At 27.6% G+C, this 16,516-nt stretch overlaps 1 protein-coding gene across 2 annotated transcripts in view; it reads right to left on the bottom strand.

Annotated features, from left to right (window-relative positions):
• LOC107439276 (uncharacterized) overlaps window positions 1-16,516 on the bottom strand; it is a 288,195-nt gene that overhangs the window by 67,357 nt on the left and 204,322 nt on the right. For both annotated transcript variants that reach the window (XM_087154669.1, XM_087154670.1), the window contains exons 11-13: window positions 5,744-5,863; window positions 5,359-5,496; window positions 2,416-2,538 (exon numbers count right to left, since the gene is read on the bottom strand). In XM_087154669.1, the coding sequence (XP_087010795.1) occupies window positions 2,416-2,538; window positions 5,359-5,496; window positions 5,744-5,863 (381 nt within the window). The remainder of the gene's footprint in view (window positions 1-2,415; window positions 2,539-5,358; window positions 5,497-5,743; window positions 5,864-16,516) is intronic.

Genomic DNA, 16,516 nt, shown 5'->3' with positions numbered 1-16,516 from the left:
TGAATAAATGTATAATAAAAAATCTAGTATTTTTTTAAAGTTTCTTCATAAATGGTATTTTTATGATTTTATGAGAAATATTTAGAGTGCAAAATGACGAAAAGTCATTTATTTTGCGAAACACACGCACGTAATAGTCTCTTATTAATTACACCGGTATTGCTCAAATAATTTTACACAAGTTAAACTTAATTATCTTTTTGATTAATTTATTCCTGAAAAAATAATTTTTCTTCATAAACTATTTCTCGAAAGTTTAATGTAGCATGAACTGAAGTCTGTTAAAATTCTTCGAAACCGTATAAAAATAATGTTATAATAATGAGTAATTAATAAAACAACACCATTTAGCGCTTCAGTTTTTTTTTAGACTCTTAAGCCGTTTAATGCGTTTTTAGACGATGTATTCTTTCAAAACCTGCAGTTAATGGATTTTCAATGTTCTTTTAAGTGAATGATTCATTTTACATTAATTGCGATGAAGAAAAATTTACGCAGAAACAAGTTACAGATAAGTTAGATTTCGCGACGTTAGGAATTTAAAAATTTAAGGATAAATAATAATTAAAAAACCACACATTTGATTTTACAGAAAACTGTTAATAATAGTTAATAAAAATCAAACAATAAAGAGAATTATTATATTTACTTTGTAAGGTAATTTGAAAAGTCTGATGAAAAAAGTTTAGTCGTTTTTTAAATTAAGGATTTGCAAGAATTAAGGATCATTTTTACTCGTATATTTTTTTGTATAGTAAAAGTTCCTTGGTTAAAAGAATAATGTCGGAAATGACTTGATTTCATTGGAAATATATTAATTAACATGTTAATACAAAACCAGGAGTATCTTTTTTAACCTTTTTTACTAAGAAACACGAAAATTCTTTGTGCACCACAAATTATAACAATAAGGTATAAAAACAATTTCAAAAATAAAATATATGAACTTTTTACCGTTTTTGGAAATTTTTTCAAATAATTAAAAAAAACGTAAACATTCACACTATAGTTTGTTTTTCAACACCAAACTTGAATAAGTAGTACACTACAGTTTTACAGTGTACGGAACGACTAAAATTTAGTTGAATTGAATTTCTGGATTTCAATTTAGTAGGTAAATTAAATTTTGTTATTAAGAATTTAAACTGCTATTGGGTCTATTAAACATGACAATGGACAGATATATTTTTAGAAATGTTTTACGTATTTTTTTTTTGTACAAATCTAATAATAGTTTTTTTTTAATAATTCTTCTTCCTCTTTAATATATTCAGCATTCTTTTGCATAACTTTTCAAAAACCAAATTGCCTTACACTAACGTAAACAAAATATTGATTGGGTTGGTTTAAAAGTTTGATTCCACGGGAGTCAGGGTTTTGTAAACCTGAATGTCTAGTATAGGAGAGCATTGATAATATATTTTGGGAGGGGGAAAATTCTTAATTTAACGAATGAAAATCAATTTTCACTAAACCATGCATGAAATAAGCAATAAACAATTCAGTATTTCTTCTCCAATAATTGAACGAATAAAGGTTTTTACAATTTTCCATTTTCTAAAAGAACGCTGGTCTACAACAGCACTCATAGAAAAACTTTTAGTTAAATAGCAGTTAATTTGCTAAAAGTGAATTTTTCTAGTTCTCTAATGCTTTCATGAATTTTTTTTTCAAGCAGATGTTTTTTTTTCTCTTAAAACAATTAAAATTTTCCGTTCTCTAAAAGAGTGCTGGTCTGCGGCAGCACTCTTTGAGTCATAGAAACAAAAACGGAAAAAATCATAAAATTCTCCGAAATCCGGAAAATGCTTCATATATAAAATTTTTATTGATTAACCGACTAAAAAGCTCCACTAGGCTAATATTTAATCGTTTACGTAACGAAAACCTAACAAAAATAAAAATAGCTAAATCACCTTATAAAAACGAATGTGATGACTGTTCGAAAATTTACAATAAAATAACTCTAAATTCCATGAACTAAAGACTGAAAAAATTGTAGTTTAAAAGATAATAATAAAGGTGCAAGAATCAAATCAAATAAAAAGCTTGTGACTCTGAGGATTACATAGGCTTAAAATTTGACGTTAGGTATATCGAACACAAGGTCTGAGGAGGCTACATAAAAATTTCAGAAAAATACATAATTGTCTAATTTTTTTGGAAAAAAAAACTCCAATTCCTGAATATTGAAACATTTTTAAAGTTCATAGTAGTCACTGATAACAGCTCCCTTGTTCTAGAATTTCTTTATTTTAACATATGAGGACAACGGCTAAATTAGTAAAATATGGAGAGAAAAAAACAAAACAGAAATTTAAGAAAAAAAAAGACAAAAAAAAAATGGAATAATCTCTAGGTGTCGAATCTTAATAGAGATCTAATTCTTAGGTGAATAACTAATAAAATACTCACCATTGCATGTAATTCCATCTCGATCTAAAGTATAACCTAAACGACAAGCACATGAATAACCCCCAGGGCTATTGTTGCAGTCTTGTTTACACTGGGATAAGCCTTTTTGACACTCATCCACATCTGAAGAAGAAAGGTAGATTTTTTTAGGTACTTCTCAAAGGTTAAAATAATGTTAGACAATAAAGTTAACACAATATATAATAATGACAAATAATGTTCACTACAGTTAATCGTGAATTCGATTGATACTTGTCTTATATGCATAAAATATTCACTAATAATGTTAAATTACTTTTCTTTTTTAAAATAATAAGTAGTGAATATTTTATGCACATAAGACAAGTATCAATCGAATTCAAAATTAACCGTAGTAACTGAATGTGTAATTTAAAGTAATCGTATATCCTAAAATTCTATGAAAAAAGTTATGTTATTTTTTCAAAAACGAAAAGTAATTTATCATAACTCGATAACTTTTTTCATAGAATTTTAGGACATACGATTATTTCAAATTACACATTCAGTCACTACAGTTTAATTTTGAATTCGATTGATACTTGTCTTATATGCATAAAATATTCACTACTTATGCAAAATACTTTTCTGTTTAAAAAAATTGACATTTTAACTTAATTCATGGAATTTTAGGACGCCAGATTATTTCAAACTACAGATACAGTTACCAGAATTAATTTTGATTTCGATTGATACTTGTTTTATATTCTTATATGCTAAAAATATTCACTACTTATGCAAAATACTTTTCTACTTAAAAAAATAACACAATAATTTCATTAATAGAATTTAGGACATTAGATTATTTTGAATTGCATATACAGTTACCAGAACTAATTTTGAATTCGATTGATACTTGTCTCATATGCATTAAATATTCACTACTTACGTAAAGTACTTTTCCATTTAAAAAATGAACACTATAACCTTTCTCTTAGAATTTAAAAACAACAGATTAATTTAAACAATAAATTTATGAGAAAAACTATCGGCATTGCGATTGTTTCGAGACTTGGACTATTCGTAATTTCATGTGTAGGAAAATAGAATTTTGTTGAATAAATATTTTAAGAAAATATTCTAAAAATTTTTTAAGAGGATATAAATAATTTTAAAGGACTCATTTAATTTATTTTCAGTAAAATAATAACGCTGGTTTGATCGTTACATCTAGACATGTATCAAAACACTAGATTCCTCTTTTTAGAAATAATTCGCAAAGCAAAATATAACTTATCTGGTGCCGTTATTTATTAACATTTTCAAGTAAATCTACACTGAAAACATTTCCGTATATAGTTGACACCATTTTTAGTGCTGAGGTAAACTAGAATTTTTCATGTTCAATGTAGTCACAACTTTTTAAATTTGCTTTTTCACTTTCATAGTTTTATTTATTTATTTATTAATTTTCTGCTTATTTGTTTACTGACAACTCATATTTTCATGCGCATTCGAATCATTTTGTGGCTTCTTTGAAAAAACAATTCGTTTAAAAAATAAGCACATTTTTAATAATATATTCCCATTAATTTTTCAAACAAGTGTTATTTTGTCAATTTTCTGTAATTTTTTGCACGATAACTATATTTTTATACTTTAAAATGTATTTAGTTTAGCTCAACACCAAAAATGGTGTCAACTATACTCCAAACTATTTTACGGTATACAATTGAAGGTTGTTCTCTTAACGCGTAACAATTCTTTTTAATACTGTCCATATGTCTAAAAATGAAAACATTTTTAGACATATGGACATTATTTAAAAAGGATTGTTACGCCTTCAAATAGCTCGGTTAATGGCGTGAGTGTCCAAAATTCGAATTTTCGTTTAGAAAAAATAAATTGTTTAGGTGAAATTAATTGAAAACTTTTGAAATAATTTATCTCGATTCCTTTCTCAAGAATCTAACATCTCATAAATGAACTGACAGAATAAATTAACTTAGTATCTAACTGTTCATAAATGAAATGATAAAATTATAAATTAACAGCTAACATCTCATAAATGAACTGACAGAATTGTAAATTAACTTAACAACTATTATCATATAAATGAACTGACGGAATTGTAAATTAACTTAACAACTATTATCACAAAAATAAGCTGACAGAATTATAATGAGTTAGATTTAAGCTTAATTTTTTAGACTTTTATCTGTCTCAGGCTCCCACCTCTTAACAATTGCCCTTTTATGATTTAAAATATTCAAGGATAAAAAGTTATTCAAAAATATAAGAATCAATGCTACAATAAAGAGAGCTTTAAAATAACAAAAAATTAATAAATCTTGTGATTGATGATCCGCAGAGATTCTTCGTTGTAAAAGAATAAGTTTACTACTTAGAATATATTTTTTCTCCATAAACATGGAGATTTTTCACGCGTATTATTAAAATAGAATATACATAATCGTATAACAAAGAATATACATTCTTTAAAATAAATTTTTTTTTCGCTAGAGGACAAAAATACCTCATAAAGGGATTTGTTCCGTTTTGAAACTTACCTTTCAAAATATTTTGTAACCCTTGGGAGAAGAAAAAATATTTGCAGTGTAAGATTTTCTTTTATAACATATTAATTTTTATTCTTAAAAGAGGATTAGTTCAAAAAGTGCTTTTTATTTTCAAAAGAATTTTGAGTTTCCTCTTACAAGATTTGCTTAAAATAAAGAACAATTTTATCGTAACATCAAAATATTTGTTTTATACCATTTTTTTTGCAATTTTACTAAAAGCTACTTTGTGTGTAGGAAATTAAATAAGTTTTTCTTGTTATATTCGCGTTTTTCTCTGATAACGCTTGGCTTGTTTTTCCAGTTCAGATAAGATAGTTGGCTTCATTTTACTTGAATTTTTAATTAAAGAAATATATTTATTTAATATATTTATTGACGAAACTTAAGAAGCAAAATTCCTTACCATTACAATTTTTTCCATCTGCGTCCAGTTCGTAACCAGCATAGCAGCTACAAATTGCTCCACCAGGTCCATGGCGACATTTTTGATCACAACCACCGTTTTTATCTGCGCAAGAGTTTACTACTTCCATTTCAATGCCTGTAAATAACAGGGGTTTTTGTTTTTAAATTCTGAACTATTTTATTTACTAAGTGTAATATATTTTCTTGTAAGAAAATTTACTTTATGTCGAATTAAACTTTTTGCGATTGATAATCTTTTAAATAATCAAATTATTTTACATAATACATATCTTTAAATTATAATAAATAATTAGTCAAATGTACACATGCAATAAAAATGTATCTTGGTAATATATATGTGAAAATTAAGATGATTTACTTACGGAAACATGAACGACCATCGTTTCCAAGTTGGAAGTGAAGATGGCACATACACGAGTAAGAGCCTGGAGTGTTATGACAGACATGAGCACATGGATTGTTTGAAGAACACTCATCAATATCTGTTGTAAAAAAAGAATGAATATATATAAAACATCGTTGCCGAGTGGAAGGATTAAAACAGGTCTTAGGCAGGGAAGGAGGGTACAAAATTTATTTATTAATTATTAGACAGAGAGCGTTTATCAAAGTGGTCACGAAATGTTGTGCTCCTCATTATAAGTTAGGGAAAATCTTGCAAAGTAAATACGTAAAATGTTCCATTGTAGAGAATAAGGGAAATCTTAGTAATTGTAATTGGTTTATTAAATAGGTCGCGATTCCCACAAAGAGTAAAGGGGAAAATATCTTACTTTTAATTAATGATTACTTGAGCTAAAAATAGATTAAAAGACAGGATGAGAATTTAAAAGTGTGAGAAAGCATTTCGTTTTGAATAATAAATTAAGAAAAGGATTTACAGAAAAGAAATAACATAAAAAGATTAATTGAAGCTTTTTATTATATATATATATATATATATATATATATATATTCGTCAAAGTACAAGAGATTGAAAACAAGAAAATGTTCGACATTTCAGGGTTTACTTTGAGAGTTAAAATTTTAGATATTTCACAAAAAATGCAGGCTTTAGTTAGGCAAACACAGTACTAAAATTCGCATTTACACTACATTGCATACATCCCTTTTAATTAAATTTATCACCAGATTTTGAAAAATTATTTTAAAGAATTTACTTCGCTTTTAATAACAAGAAATGTTTTTTAAACTATTTTAAGATTCAAAATTAATCTTGAATTACTTATAATAGTGTTAAGAATCTCTTTAAAAACTTAAAACATATTCAGCAAATGAGCATATTGCTATACAATACATAAAAACATATTGAGCAATACATACTGAGCAAAGTGTGGTGCTTAAAACTAGAACTTAATTGTGAGAGTAAAAAAGTTCATTTGCTTATTTCGATACGAAAGTAATAACACATTTTGAAATACGCATTCATTATTCGAATTAAAAGTTCAGTAAAAAAGTTCATTTGCTTATTTCGATACGAAAGTTATAACACATTTTGAAATACGCATTCATTATTCGAATTAAAAGTTCATAATATTTCAAAACAAGATGTAATTAAATAAACATAAAAATTTTTTCTAGAAAAATAAAAACTAATCAAATGATTATAAATATGTTGAAAAAGTAAAAAAAAAGATCCCATAGTAAATGAAACAAACACCATTTATCCATATTATCTCCAAACACATACCATAGAGTTTCTTAACATAAGAAAAGAACAAATTAGTTGTTCTCATGACATAATTAGTTCTAATTTCAAATACTTGAGCAAACTTTTGTGCAGGAAATGTTAGTTACAAAGAATGGACAAATTCCGATAAGTTTCATTAATTCAGTGTATCTATCATCGTTCAAATACAGAATTGTATTATCTGAAAATGCTTTAGTGGAATCGTTTCTAGTTGATTCAATTTGTCATTGACTGAACATCTTAAAGCCGACAGCAAAATGAGTAATTGAATTGTAAGTAATATGCAAAATGGATAACCGAGGAAAATGAACCATGCAGAGAGTAAACGTTACAGTACATTTACTGTACAGAACTTTGTCAAACAGCAGCGATCCATAATTACGTTCCCGCTTCCTGTTCAAACAAAAGGAGGGTGAAATACGAATTCAAATAGAGATTAGATAATATGTAAATTACTAGCAGATATCGCTATTTTGGTTCGCTTTGTGAAAAGATCATAAGCGCTTTATTCCGCATCGCAAGAAATTCCCCGACAGTATTGCTGGTATTTTTTATTATTTCTTTTAAGAAATGAATTTCACTCCAAAGAAGTCAGACGTAAGAAAGAAAAAAGGAAAAGTTGAGTCGCATTTTTGAGGCACTGCAAATCACAATCAATGGGATAATTTCGTATGAGGCAGTGACATTTTTGGAACGTTTCCAAAGCTTTCTGTATGAAGAAAGGAAAGCTATTACGTAACGTTTACTTCTAAGCGTACTCATTTCTAATTACATTATTTTTTGAACGAAAAGTTTTAGAAAACCTGTAAGGCTTTTTTAATTGCATATGGAAACTTGAAGTCGCCAAAGTTTACTTTCGCCCGATATGTTTGCAACAAATATTGACTGGAGTAATTCCATGAAAAATTTAAAGTTAATGACTTAATTCTTTTTGCTTTATCATCCTGTGTCCTTTTCGATTATTTTATTAAAGAAACTCAAAGAAGAAAAGTTGGAAAAAGGAAAACTTTGAAAGTAATAGAAAATGTTTAAAACTGAAGGGCTTGGAGCAAAGAAAAATTTTAAAATTATTCAGAAGAGTAGTTAAAACCGCCTTAATTTGATTGTATGTAACAAGGTAAAGTATTGTTATTTAATGGAATGTCCTGAAACTTGAAGAATAACCTATTTGAAAACAATATGAAGGAAAAGTTAGTTTTTCTAAGAAATGAACTTTACTTCAAAGGTGTCAGGTGTTTGAATGAAAACAAAAAAATGTATAGTCGCAGTTTTGAGGCACTGCAAGTTATAATCAATAGGATAATTGCGCATGAGGAACTCACATTTTTGGAACGTTTTCAAAGCTTTCTGTACGAAGAAAGGAAAGCTATTACGTAACGTTTACTTCTAAGTGTACTCATTTCTAATTAAGTTATTTTTTGAACGAAAAGTTTTAGAAAACCTGTAAGATTCTTTTAATTGTATATGCTAACTTGAAGTCGCCAAAGTTTACTTTCGCGCTATATGCTTGCAACAAATATTGACCGGAGTAATTCTCTGAGAAATTTAAAGATAATGACTTAATTCTCTTTGCTTTATCATCTTGTGTTCTTTTCAATTATTTTATTAAAGAAACTAGTAGAAGAAAAATGGGAAAAAGTGAAACTTTGAGAGTGACAGAAAATGCTTAAAATTGAAGGTCTAGGGACAGTATAATGAATGATAAGACACGTTTTAAAACTGTTCAGAAGAGCTTGCAAAAACACCATAATATAATTCTATGCAACAAGGTACATTTCAATATATCATGTTGTTATCTGATGAAACGTTCTAAAACTTGAAGAAAAAATTCTATGCAGCGAGGTACATTTCTGTATATTATGTTGCTATCTAATGAAACGTTCTAAAACTTGAAGAAAAAGGCATATTTGAGAACAACACAAAGGAAAAGTAATTTTTTTAAAAATGAACTTTATTTCAAAGAAGTCAGGCATAAGAATGAAAATAAACAAAGGGAGTCACATTTGTGAAGCACTACAAATCACAATTAATGGATAATTTTGCATGAGGCACTGACATTTTTGGAAAGTTTCCAAAGATTTTGTATGAAGAAAGGAAAGCAATTCCGTCGCGAAGTAAATATGTATATGTCTATTAATATGTATACATAAGAAATGAGTATGTTTGCTTCCTTGCGTACTTATTTATAATTGCCTTATTTCTGTAACGGGAAGTTTCAGAAAACGTAGAATGTTTTAATTTCTGACGGGAACTTAAAGTTGCCGAAAAGTATTACAAAGTGTATTGTGTCACGAAATGAGTATGCTTACGTCTAAGCGTACTTACTTATAATTACCTTACTTCTTAAACGAAAAGTTTCCGAAAAGTGTAAAGCTTTTTTAATTTCTGATGGAAACAAAGTTGCCTAAGTGTACTTTCACTAGAAATGTTTGCAACGAATATTGTCTCAAATAATTTTCAGAAAATTTGAACCTAATGAATTAATTCTTTTTTCCAATCTTGGAATATTATTTTCAATTAGAGTTTTATTATTTTACGGTCAAAATAGTTTTATTATTTATATTATTACAGTCCTAATTATTTATATTATAACCAGTAAACGAAAAAAGGAAAAAAATCTACGTAAATTAGCAGCGAGAGTAATAGAAAACATTTTTTTTAAAGTTGGCTATGAGGTATATTTCCATTAGCTATATCATAAATGTAAAATATTTCAAATATTATTTAAATTATTGCTACATGTTTAATTTTCGCAATGTTTCCTAATATTAATTTATACACTTCGTTCTTTAGGGAATTTTATGTACATTAGTTCAGGTGTATTTTACGAAAGCTTAATACGAAAAAAAAAAAACGGAAAAGCTGGAAATAGTGTTAAAAATTTTGCTTGAGCTCTAATCTGAAGTTAGGCGACACTCCTCCGAGGTCAGCTTTAGCTGCCATCTTAAATTTGTAATGTGTCAAATAGAAAGGAAACTTATTTTTACTATCTAGATCAGGGATTTCCAACTTATATGAGGCCGGGGGCCACAATTAAAAACACAAATCAAATAGCGGGCCTCAACTTTATCATAATTTTATGTACGACTCTTTTATGTTTGAAGGAGCATTACATATTACTGTCAGAGAAAAGTATTTTAAACCCATATAGATTTTTTACGAAAATTGTCCGCAAAAAAATGACAACTGATATATTTTAGTTCGCGGGCCACAAAAAATGGCCTCGCGGGCCGGATGCGGGGATTGGAAACCACTGATTTAGATAAAGTAAATGAACTGTTTAAAATAAATTTTTTTTTACACTGAACCAAATGAGACCAAAAACTAATGGTTTAAAAGTTGTATGATTAAAAAGTGCAATATTTTGACTAATATTTATTTTGAATGTACTTTAAAACTATAAAACAAATGAGAACAAAACTGAGTTGATCTGATTAGTAGGTTAGAAGTTAGTTTTAATTTTAGTTCAAACAAAAAAAAATTAAAGCTTTCCTCTAATCTTTCCATATTCAGTTACTTAGAATCTGGCCAATGTGCAAAATTCTTAAACTGATTGTTAAAAATAGGTACACGTATAGATACGCGTAATATGCAAGTTTTGAGGTTTTAAGCAAATTTTCAAATTAGGAATGTGTGTATTTACTTACTAATTTAACAATTGGTATACAATACTTCTAAAATGTGGACCCTCCTATTATAAATATACTACACCTGTTTAACGATTTCATATTTATAAATTTAACGAGATATTTTGTTTTGATTCAATTATTTAATTAAACCTGAATGCATGTTTTAAATGCATGTTTTCAAAAACTTGAAACAATGTATTTAACTTTTAGTGTAAAATACTATCATTGTAATTCTCATAATTGATAAATTAAATTGAAAGTAGAGTTTGGAGATTATTTAATTCGGTGAGTTTGAAACAGTACACCGTCGAAAAGTTTGGTGTATAATTGCCACCATTTTTGGAGTTGAAGTAAACTAAATACAATTTTAAGTATAGATACGTAGTTATTGAGCAAAAAAAAAAAGTAAACAATTGAAAAAATAACGATTGTTTAAAACAATTAGCGCAAATAAATTACTAAAAGTATCTTTGTTTTTTAAGCGAAACGTTTTTGCAATGAAGTCATAAATTGATTCGAATGCGCATAAAATATGTGTTGTCGGTATATAAACAAAAGCATCATAAATAAATTAATAAAACTATAACAGTGAAAAAGTAAATAAAAATGAGATACATGCACTGTAAAATTTTTAGTTTATCTTAACACTGAAAGTGGTGGCAACTATGCATAAATTTTTTTTTTATAGCGTAGCTTTTAAGATGTCAAATTGTCGCACTATTCAAGCTTTGCTAATTCGTTACAACTTTCGAAGTTTGTACTTCTCCACTCAACTAAACTAGTATTTTTTCATATGTAAGAAATTTAACTCAATCAAGATAATTCTTTTAAAAACAGAACCAAAACTATTTAAATAAATTATAATGTGGAGTAAACTTGAGGAGTACATTGCAATCAATGTAAATATAATTCTGCATACAACAAAACTTAAAGTTTTATAAGTGCATAATACATTGTATTGGTAAAATTAGGATTTTTTAGTACTAAAATATTGATTCATTTCTACAAATGATGTATAGCTCTGTTTTTAAAATTATATATAAGATTTTTTAAAATGGAAAGAGCAAAAAGTGGAATTCTGTTTAAAACGGAAATTTTTAAAGTCCTAGCAAAAACTTCTTAAATAACTCTAAATTAAATATGTGGAAGTCGGAATCTGCCTCACATGGAAACAGAAAGTAAAGACAAGGAAAAGCTCGAAAGATGGAAATTTTTTCTTGGTTTTTTACACTAATTCTTCATTTTTTACTTGAATATATATTTATTTATTTGGAACAATGTCGACGAATTTGTGTTGTTGAATGAAACATTTGGAAAGTTTCTTAATTCAACAATATGAATAGGATAAAGAACAGATCAACAATAATATTAATTTTGTCATAAAAGAAGATGACTTGCTGTATAGAAAAATACTAAGATGTCTGAAAATAGGCTAAGTGTTCTCAGAAAATTTCTTATTTCAAAGAAAAAAATATAGAAATACATAGCGAATTTACTACAAAAAGTTCATAGCAAATAGAAAATAAAAGGAAGCATCGATAAAAGATTTCTCTAAAAATAAAATATTATTCACTGCAAATCAAGAGGTAACTCTACAAGTGTATTTCGCATTGCATAAATTCTAATTACACATTTTATTAAATATTAGGGAAAACTATAATTAACTTTTCTGAGTCTTTTTTCAAGTCTTTAAGGAATGTTTAGTTACTTTAATATGGCAGAATATTAACCTTTATATTTTATAAAAATGTATGTTCGCGTAAGATGAAAAAATGTCTATGATAAAACTTTCGTGCAATTCGGAATCGTTCGGGCAAGAGTTCTGGAATTGAACGATAATGCATATTAAAAACAAATGAATAAGCTGGAAAAAAAGTATAAATTTTGATATTTGGGTTGTTCTCTAATTCATTATTTATAAAGTTTATTTTTAACGGAACTACTAATTTATTTCCGCAATTCATAATATTGCTAATGAAGTTTCGTAACATTCGTAATTACAATTTATAAAAAGACATTTACCAAAAGTATTTTTACTTTCATATTATTGCATAAAAGATTCATTTATATTATGGAATCTCTTTTCAAAAGATTTCTGTAAATTTGTTCTTAGTATTCAGAAATTTTTTAGTCCATCTATGTTAATTAGTTATTCGTGAGGATGTAAAGAATTCAGATCTGAATAAATGTGTTTACTTAAGGTTCTTAAATATTTATTCTGAAGTTTATGAAGTTAGAAAAGAGTTTCTACGAGATACAAAGAAAACTAATTAGTTTCAAAAGAATATGAATAAGAAAACATATTAGGTAAATATATAAAAGCATGAGCATTTCATCAAATGCATATTCTTTGCCTTCTAAGATTAATCAGGAAAATTAATGAAAAGTAACATCGACAAAGAAAATAATTTGGGACATACAAAACAAAATGCAATGTTTCGTTTTGGAAGCGCATTATTTTTATATTTTAAAACAAGAAATGAACAAACAAAAGTGGTTTGGTTATTTTTTAAATTCTCTAAATAGGTTTTAATAAACCTCATAAAAAGTCATAAGATAATTTTAAATTAAAAAGGTATGGCCACAATTTGAAAAAAATAATTAAAGAAAAATAAAAAAGAAGATAGAAATGAAATTTATGCTAGCGTTCTGCTTAAGAAACTGGGTAATTTTATTCGCATTAAGTTTGAAATTTAGCTACAAAGTTTGTCAACAGATGATGCTGCTGGCTGGAAAAATGATTTATCAATGCTCTGAAAATCACTATTTCAGCAACTACTTTGTGGAGTCTACGGAGGACAAAATTAAGAAACACTTAAGCAAATTAATTTAATTACAATGGTCTCTTATTCCTAGCATATGACACCTTGTCCAATTCAATTATATTTTTGTATTATACCTATAGGCATACAATTTTAAAAGATTCATACAGAATTCAAACAAACTGTTTATGAAAAATTTGTATTTCTTATTTATTTTAAATTTCAATATTTGTTTTTAAATTTTTAAAATAGATATTTTTTCAAGACTTTATAATTCTTCTGTTATGGATTTTTCCAGTAAAAATGGCATTTTCCTTGACTTTTCAAAAATCGAATCCAATGAGTAAGCATTACTAAAGTAGAATATTTCACATAAATAATTTAAGACTCTAAGCAAGGTAGTGATTAAATTAAGTGTCTCGGAGTTTTAAATTCTAATTCCTTTAAATCTTTAAAGGGTTGGAAAAGCGTAAGCTACAAATGCCTAGATCTCGTTTGAAGGAAACTATTCAGAGCTATCGGATTCAATTAACTTTAGGGAAAAGAATTTTTTATAACTAGAATTTAATCTTTTGATTCGAATACCCTTAGGAATTTCAGTTCAGTTAAGAGTGTTTCATAGAGTTTATGTTGAAGATATTACATAATAATGAGATTATATCATAATCATGGTATTTGGTACGTTAATTTTCATGGGCTCTTATAAGACAGTATTCAATTGAAATTATGAAAAGATAGTTTTTATTTAGTTGAGGCACTGTTCAGTGCTTTCAACCGAACTCTTAGTTAATGCTCTTAGAAAATATTCCATCATACTTAGGAAATTGCTATCTTCATTTATTTTGAGAATACAAATTAGGCTTAGCGTGGCATATCGATTAACACATTTGATTAGAAATTGACAGTAAATAAAAAGAATGTGCGTAGATAAAAACTCAGTCACTGGCAAGTAATCGCACCCGGGAAGCATACTGATCAAGCGAGCTCACTAACTCCTGTAACATCCCGACATACAGTACAAACTGTTTCAAAAATTAGATAAAAAAATCGATGAAGAATTCTCCAAATGTCTTACGATGACATACGAGGGAGGAAACATTCTCTTAAAATATTTGATAGTGATACTAATGAAAGTTTGAACATCCTTTTTACACTCAAATTTCTTTTCCTTATTGGATGAATTTTCAAAAAATTCATAAAGTTTTGCTGCATAATAATTTTAATTAACGATCATATATTGTTTTATCTAATTCAGAATACTTTAGATTAATGTTTTAAAGGACAAAAAATTTAGAAAATAATTTATTATTAAAAAAACCGCGTGGTTGTATATTTCTGTAAGGCACCGTAATCGATTCTGGTTTAATTAGCTTTAAAAGGAATATATAGTCTAATGAAGCCTAACAGAACTAAAGAGTGTCGAAATATTAAAGAAATATTTGAATTTTGAGCCCTTGGTGTAATGAAATGCTTTATTTTAAAAACGAAGGCTTATACCAATTAGTCCATAACTACTCACATGAAGAAATTATCGTTTACTGAACACATTAGACAAGGTTCTTTCAGATATGCCTAAAATTGTGACTGCCCTATAAGTAGAATTTTTTTTTCCATGTAAGTCACGTTTTACGATTAAGCTATAATTTCTTATTTCTGAAGTTGATTTTTGTTGCTTTCTAATGCATCTCTAAAGCTATCCTTTCTCAACAGTGCGTGCGCAAGACTTTTTTTAGAGTACCACATAATTTTTCTCAAAGATGGTACTGTAAATGGTCTCTTTAATCAAGAAGTTCATAATCATTTTATTGTACATATAAACACTTTTTTCTAAATATAACTTTTTTAACATAAAAAGTCAAGGGATGTAAGAATTTTAAGTTAACATCCTGTGTATGGTGATACACACCTCCATGACAGTATGAAAATTAAACTTCTGTAAAATTATCTAAAATTGTTTAGGAACATAGTTCATGTTATACTCATCAAAAGTCCCCAAGAGAAAATGTACAAAATATAATATCTTTTGCATTTATAATATAGAATATAATATTTTTGTTAAGAAATTTAAAAGTTGGCTTTAAATATCAGTGTTTCAATTTTGACAAATTCTTAAGTCTTAGACGATTGAAATAATTAAATGACCTATGCCTTATAAAAAAAGAAAAAAAAAAAAAAAAAAAAACAGCCATGTAACGTTTCAAATGAAAGTAAAGCACTCCCTATTTTTAAACACTTTTACTTCCATTTACTCCCTACTGTACTTTCAAAAAAATTCTCCCAAGAAAAAGAATATGAACATATTCTTCTCATTTACAGGCTTAATAATAATGATGAACACCTTCCAAAAGATTTCACTAAAAGCCCTTCTTCGTAATAGAAACTCAATATTCCTAAGGGAGAAACCCTCTGCATCAAATTCTATCAGCTTCCAGGTTTTCATTAAAATTCTTTAGGCCAATCGTTCTCCCTTTCCCAGCTAGCTTGACCGAACTTTCTTAATGTCACTTTAAGGGAAGCCTGCCCAGTTCTCAGTGGACTTGGGAAGACGATCCTTTTGAGCCTAGACAACTTTACGTAAATCGCTTGATACTGGAGCATTTATCCCTATCGTAGGGAGAAATCCACTCCAGGAAATCGGTCCACTATCAAATGTTAGGTTTTTTTCCCCATCCTTAGTACATACTCCTTTGGGGCTAACAGGGGCAAAGCAAACGAATCTCGGAACCCCATAAAAGATCTTAGATTACCATTGGAAGCTAACAAATAACGGAGACAGAAAAGAAAAGCTTTTGGACAGAATGTTTTTTGTCTGGATGACGAAAATAGATGAGAAAGTAGAAATGAATTTTGATGCATTTATTTTCTGGGGAGGGTTGAAAAAGTAATCGTTCCGGAAGCCGTGCTCCATAAAAAATACAAAAGCTTAAGAAAAGACATTTTGTAGCGTAAAAATGATAAAAGCTTCCCCCAAAAGCTAAAAGGGCCATTAGGCTAGCCATACAATAGCTGTTTTATCCATATTTTCAACTATAAAATATTTTTGTTTTAATAAAA

Source organism: Parasteatoda tepidariorum, chromosome 11 (genome assembly GCF_982258835.1).
Source record: "Parasteatoda tepidariorum strain Cologne lab strain chromosome 11, Ptep-v5.0, whole genome shotgun sequence".
NCBI lineage: Eukaryota > Metazoa > Arthropoda > Arachnida > Araneae > Theridiidae > Parasteatoda > Parasteatoda tepidariorum.
The sequence above is the reverse complement of the archived record's forward strand: the minus strand, read 5'-3'. Positions and strand labels throughout refer to the sequence as shown.